A 5,468-nucleotide genomic window follows, 5' to 3' on the forward strand; every position below is an offset into this window, starting at 1 on the left:
TACTTCTTATGGAAATAGGCGTGAGGACGAGATTTGAGACCTGCTTATTGTCCTGGAACTTTAGGAGAGCTGTTCTTATGAAGGAAGTTGCAAAACTAGAGGTGTTTGGGTGGTTCTTGGGGTTTTCACATTACCTTTATCTCAGTGTGATCTCTCAAATATGTTGTGCCGAATCATGAGGCACCCTGAAGATTTCTCACACTGGGGAAGGCATTAATAAGGCAGATGCAGGTTCAGTGATTTCACAGTTGGAAAGGAGATAGCCTGCTCCTGTTCTAGAGGAAGTGTTGAAATATTTGCATCCATTACAAATCATCTAAATGTCATCCATAAAGAAGGAAATGCCTCATGACTTTAGAAAGTAGGATATAGAAAAAAATACAGAAACTTTTTAACACCCTTTTCTACTACTGCTGTTTGTTCTTAAAACGGCATGAGTGTGAATTCTGCAGGGATAAAGTGTTCTGTAAAGATACCATGCATAACTGCATGGCAGAAGTGATTTCTCTCATTTAACTGGCAGCTTTTTGCAGGTACTCAGTGCAGGCATGTAAGAAGACATGAGCCTTGCATCTAGCAAAAACCAGTAATGTTTAGCTTTACACTGGTAAGAATATGTGCAGTGTGAGTAGTTCAGGTTTGTCTGGGTTATGCATTATTGTGTTTTTCTGTCTGAAACTCATGGTTTGAATAATGTGGATCTTCTTGCCTCTGTAGGCTGGTTGGACTCCTTTGCACATTGCTGCTTCAGCAGGCCGTGATGAAATTGTGAAGGCCCTTATTGCTAAGGGTGCTCATGTAAATGCTGTCAATCAGAATGGCTGCACACCCCTGCATTATGCAGCCTCCAAAAATAAGCAGGAGGTATGTTTACCTAAGCTACTGGAGCTGGTGGTATTCTTGGAAGAAGGATTTAGGTGTATTAAGTCCACATCCTCCTCCCCCACTCCTTTCTCTTTCAACATACTCAGATTGCAATCATGCTTTTGGAGAATGGAGCAGATCCGGATGCAACAGATCATTTTGAATCCACCCCATTACACAGAGCAGCAGCCAAAGGAAACCTAAAAATGGTACAGATCCTTGTGCAGCACAATGCAACTGTGGATATACGGGACTCAGAAGGGAATACTCCTCTGTAAGTAATTTTTAATTTTTATTTTGCTTAATATAGCATAATCTCTGTGAAATGAAACTCCATCACTTCAATGTATTTTTATTATTTTTAATTTTTCGTTTCCTCAAAATACTCTCTTGCTTTATATCCCTGTGCAATTAAAAAGTATTTCAGAAAGTCATACTTAGTCATACTAGTGGTCTGGACATGCATACAGTAATTAATTTTAAAATTTTAAATTTGTGTTTCAAAATTTAAAAATGTGTTACAAATTTCAAAATTTTAATTTGTGTTACTGTATCTACTTAAAGAGTGTAGAACACTTCTTGTATTAATCTGGAATATGTTGGTTGCTGCTACAGGGTAGAAAGTGAGCTAATGACATCAGTCAGAGGAAACTGGTCTTTCAGGCTTGGTCTACTCTGCCATGCCGAGCAAGAACTCATTTCAGAAGGTTTTCTTCACCTCTCATTAGAGATCAATTTGAATCTGTAAGGGTCACAGCTACTTTGAAGTTGGTGTCAAAACCACAGTGGAATCCAGATTTTGCTGGGAATAAGATCAAGCAGTATGTTTTAGCTGTACATAAACCCCAGTATGATCCTGGAATGCACACCATTCTTCCTAAGACACTGTGCCAAATGGAAAAAAGCATTTGCAGTAACTAATTCTTTTTTAGTATTGGATAATTTACTTCTCACCTTCAATTTAACAGAGATTGCTATTTTCCATTCTCACCAGGGATTATGTCCTCTTTAGCTTTGCTGACTGCAGAGCTAAATCCTAACCCAAAGAACTGTCTTAACATTGCAAGGAGATCAGCAGGAAGAGTGTTCTTGAGTTGCATAATGATAGCAGAGGAACTGGACAGCAAGCTTTGGAATCTGTCTAGGTAGTTGGCTGCTTGTGGATTTGTTGTTCTCAGATGTATCTCCTTCCAGCATTCACACTGTGATTTTGACATAGTGTAATTATTGCTCATTAAAAGCTTGGGCAGTTTAACAGTGGCTGTGGGTTTCTTGTTCTCACTGCAGTCATTTAGCCTGCGATGAAGAGAGAGTGGAGGAGGCAAAGCTGCTGGTGTCTCATGGTGCAAGTATTCACATTGAGAATAAAGAAGAGCTGACCCCACTGAAAGTGGCAAAGGGTGGCCTGGGAGCCATCCTTAAAAGAATGGTGGAAGGCTAGAGGGGGCTTCCCACTTGAGTCTCTCTCCTGTTGCACTTCTATTTAAGACTGCAAACTTCATATTTTGATAATTCAACTAGGATGTAATTTATGGTATCAGCATGGTAATGAAATGTTTTTATTGGAGCTGTCCTTCTAATGCAGTGCCAAAAAACCTCTTTGTACTTCCTGTTAATTAAATAGTTCACTGATTTTAAAGTATTTTTTAATATCTTGCAGTTTTCTTTCTGTTTACTGTGTGATGTGTATAAATATGGTATTCCTTCTACTTCAGGTGCCAGTTTAGAATTATTTCTTTCAAAAAACAGAACCAAAAATGTTTTAACCATTTAAAGCAAATTTTTATTTTCTTCTAGAGTCTTTTTTTTCTTCTTAGCCTTTGTGATTTGTGTTTTGTGGGTACTGATTGTCTTTTTTCCGATGATTCTAAGCTACACTGTATTTCTCTTTGTAGAATGCAGTTTGCTTAGTTACTTAGATAATTGTATCCATTTTTACTACTTTCGGTGCATTGAGATCTGTGTGTTTAAAGCTTCTATATTGTTACTGGTTGTTATCTCTGAGTCTTTAAATATATGTATTCAATGAAGTTGCACTGGGACTGCTTGCAGAAAGCAGGCACAGTTTCAGGGTTACATCTGCAAATACACTGTTTTATAATGGATGGCTCTGGATAATCCTCTGGGATGTACTCTAATATTTTTTCTTCTTGCTCCTTTTGTATGTTCCTTTTTCTGTTCTCTTTGACTCTCATATGCAGCACTCACACTTGCAGTTTACCATCTTATTTTATAACAGAAGTCTGGTTTAATCTTTATTTACTCATAGCAAATCCTGATATTAAGTTATTACAAGGCAGAGTCTGAAAAGTGACCTCTTGTCTTGATGTTGATAAGATCATTTTTGACACCAGTGGATAGATTTCCCCTTGAACAAAGGATGAAATTCTGTGAAATAAAGAACTTTCCTAAACAACAGTCTTTGGTATTATAAAACTTTATTAAACTTAAATGTAAGAAAACCAGTACTTTCTAAATAGCTTGTATATCTGGGATGTGAACAATGAGATGAAAGCCTGCCATCTGCTACACAGTATGGAAATGCAACATATTTGATCTTCAGCCTCAAGGAAAGGGTGAAATGCAAGCTGACAGTTTCTACAGTTTGGCTTGTAGGGATTAAGGTAATGCAGTTTATTTTAATAAGCAAGACAGAAACTTACAACCAAACAAACACCTTCACCAAGGACTTTAAATGTATCTTAGTACACAAAATGCAGGTTAAATTTCACTGAGGGGACTCATTAGGAACAGGAGAGATAACTTGTCTCTACAATAAATTTGGGCCATGCAGACCTTGACTGAAGGAGGAACCTGACTGAGTAAATGTTTTTTATATATTGCACAGGCACTGCTGAAAATTTGATTGGAGAGCAGCTGAAGGTAAGAGTTCTGTGTTCATCCTTCATCTTTGTATAGCAAAAAACTGCTGCCCTGTAGCTTTGTACATCTACTTCCTTAGGGGATGGTGGCTTGAATGTTGGCATAATATTGGGTGTCCATATTAATAATCCCTGCTCCCTATGGGAAGATAAATGGGCCATGCAGCAAAGACTGTTGGAACATCTACAGCAAATTCTGAAAAATGTTTCTGCACCCTATATATATGTATAGCTCTGCAGGGATTTAGAGTTACACACTGTGGATCAGTAACTAATTTGACTTGTGCTTTGCCAAGAGTATCAGTGGGAAGCTAGGAACAGTGCCCAATCCTTTTTAATAAACTTTAGATAGACTCCGTAATGAGAAAAAACATCTGCCAGGAGGCTTACAGAAAACACCGCACTATGGTAAGGAACTCCAAATACATATTATTTTCCTTACCTCCTTATTCCCAGCATCCTGTTTTACTTCTTATTTTGCATTTTTACTACCATTACTCACTGTCAGTTAGAAGTATGAGAGGAACCATTAGTCAAGAATATGGTCAATAGTTCCTTTCTTTTATATAAAAACTTCAACATAACTTGAGCAATTTCTACTTTTTGAACAAATATAAAACCTGTGGTGTTCTAGGAAGACTGTACTATCTATAGTAGTATCTGACAACTTCACCAGCATAAGCTCCTATCTTACTGTAGCAAGTTGTAAGGAAAACAAGCAGATAAATGTATGTGAGATGAAGGAAAGATTAGAAGAAATATAACCACATAGTACAGTCCACTCTTCAATCACAACAGTGCTGTTGTAGAGATGTGGAAATTGGAAAGGTGTAGCAGTAAGAGCAGTGTGACAAGAATATGTACATGCAGGAAGTGGCTTTAGAACAACTAATACAGCTGTAATGGTGACATGAAGACATTCAGGTTTTTCTATGAAGGGCAAGAGTAAAAGAATGCTTAGGAATGTCAGAAGTTATTTTAAATTATTGCTGCTGTCAGCCAAGCCTTTGGACCAATAATTGATTTGAATTACATAATCAGGAAACACTTTCAGTAAGAAACAGGACCAAAGAACATCAAGTAGTACTTACTGTTCCCTTGCTTCTGAGTGTGTTTAATGTCATCATCCTGCAAGTTTACATAAATGGGCTGTCAGTGTCAGATTTTCTCAGTAAGGTGCTTAACTTGGATGGCAGGATGTGAGTTAGGAACTTGGCCTGGCACAGTTGTTGCAAGTCAGTAAGACCTGCCTGATTAAGGATACTTCTGTAAAGATCCCAGTTTGAGATTTACCCTGGATATTTTGGGGAGAGAGGACTCTGAGGATTTACTGCTACAGCATGGCAGTGTTGGTATTAGCAAGGGTGTGACCTTCACAGTCTGACACAAGCAGTTTTCAGCTAAGATAGTATTAGAAGAACACCATTAATGTTCTTTTACTCTGGAATGAAGCTAAATATTTTGATAGGACACACCTATCAAAGAAAAATATTTGAAAGTCAGAAAACTGAGGAAAGACCAATAAATACAGTTATGCTTGAAGATCCAAAATAAATCTCTATCTTTTTTCTTTCGTCTTATATATATATATATTTTTTATTTTATTTTTTTTTTAATTCACAACCTTGATAAACATGCTGAGAGCTGTAAGAACTGAACCTGAAAATTTTAGCCCAGAAACCTTAAAGATAAATGTTGCATATAACTAATGTTTTAGTCCAG

At 37.3% G+C, this 5,468-nt stretch overlaps 1 protein-coding gene across 5 annotated transcripts in view; it reads left to right on the plus strand.

Annotated features, from left to right (window-relative positions):
• PSMD10 (proteasome 26S subunit, non-ATPase 10) overlaps positions 1–5,468 on the plus strand; it is a 45,796-nt gene that overhangs the window by 653 nt on the left and 39,675 nt on the right. For 4 of the 5 annotated variants that reach the window (XM_058847935.1, XM_058847934.1, XM_058847933.1 and 1 more), the window contains exons 3-5: positions 718–864; positions 972–1,138; positions 3,713–3,747. In XM_058847935.1, the coding sequence (XP_058703918.1) occupies positions 718–864; positions 972–1,138; positions 3,713–3,722 (324 nt within the window). In that variant the 3' untranslated portion in view covers positions 3,723–3,747. Of the gene's footprint in view, positions 1–717; positions 865–971; positions 1,139–2,151; positions 3,283–3,712; positions 3,748–5,468 lie in introns of those variants that run through there. The other variant, XM_058847931.1, reaches the window with a different exon arrangement.

The sequence above is a fragment of the Poecile atricapillus genome, chromosome 12, assembly GCF_030490865.1.
Source record: "Poecile atricapillus isolate bPoeAtr1 chromosome 12, bPoeAtr1.hap1, whole genome shotgun sequence".
Taxonomy (NCBI): domain Eukaryota; kingdom Metazoa; phylum Chordata; class Aves; order Passeriformes; family Paridae; genus Poecile; species Poecile atricapillus.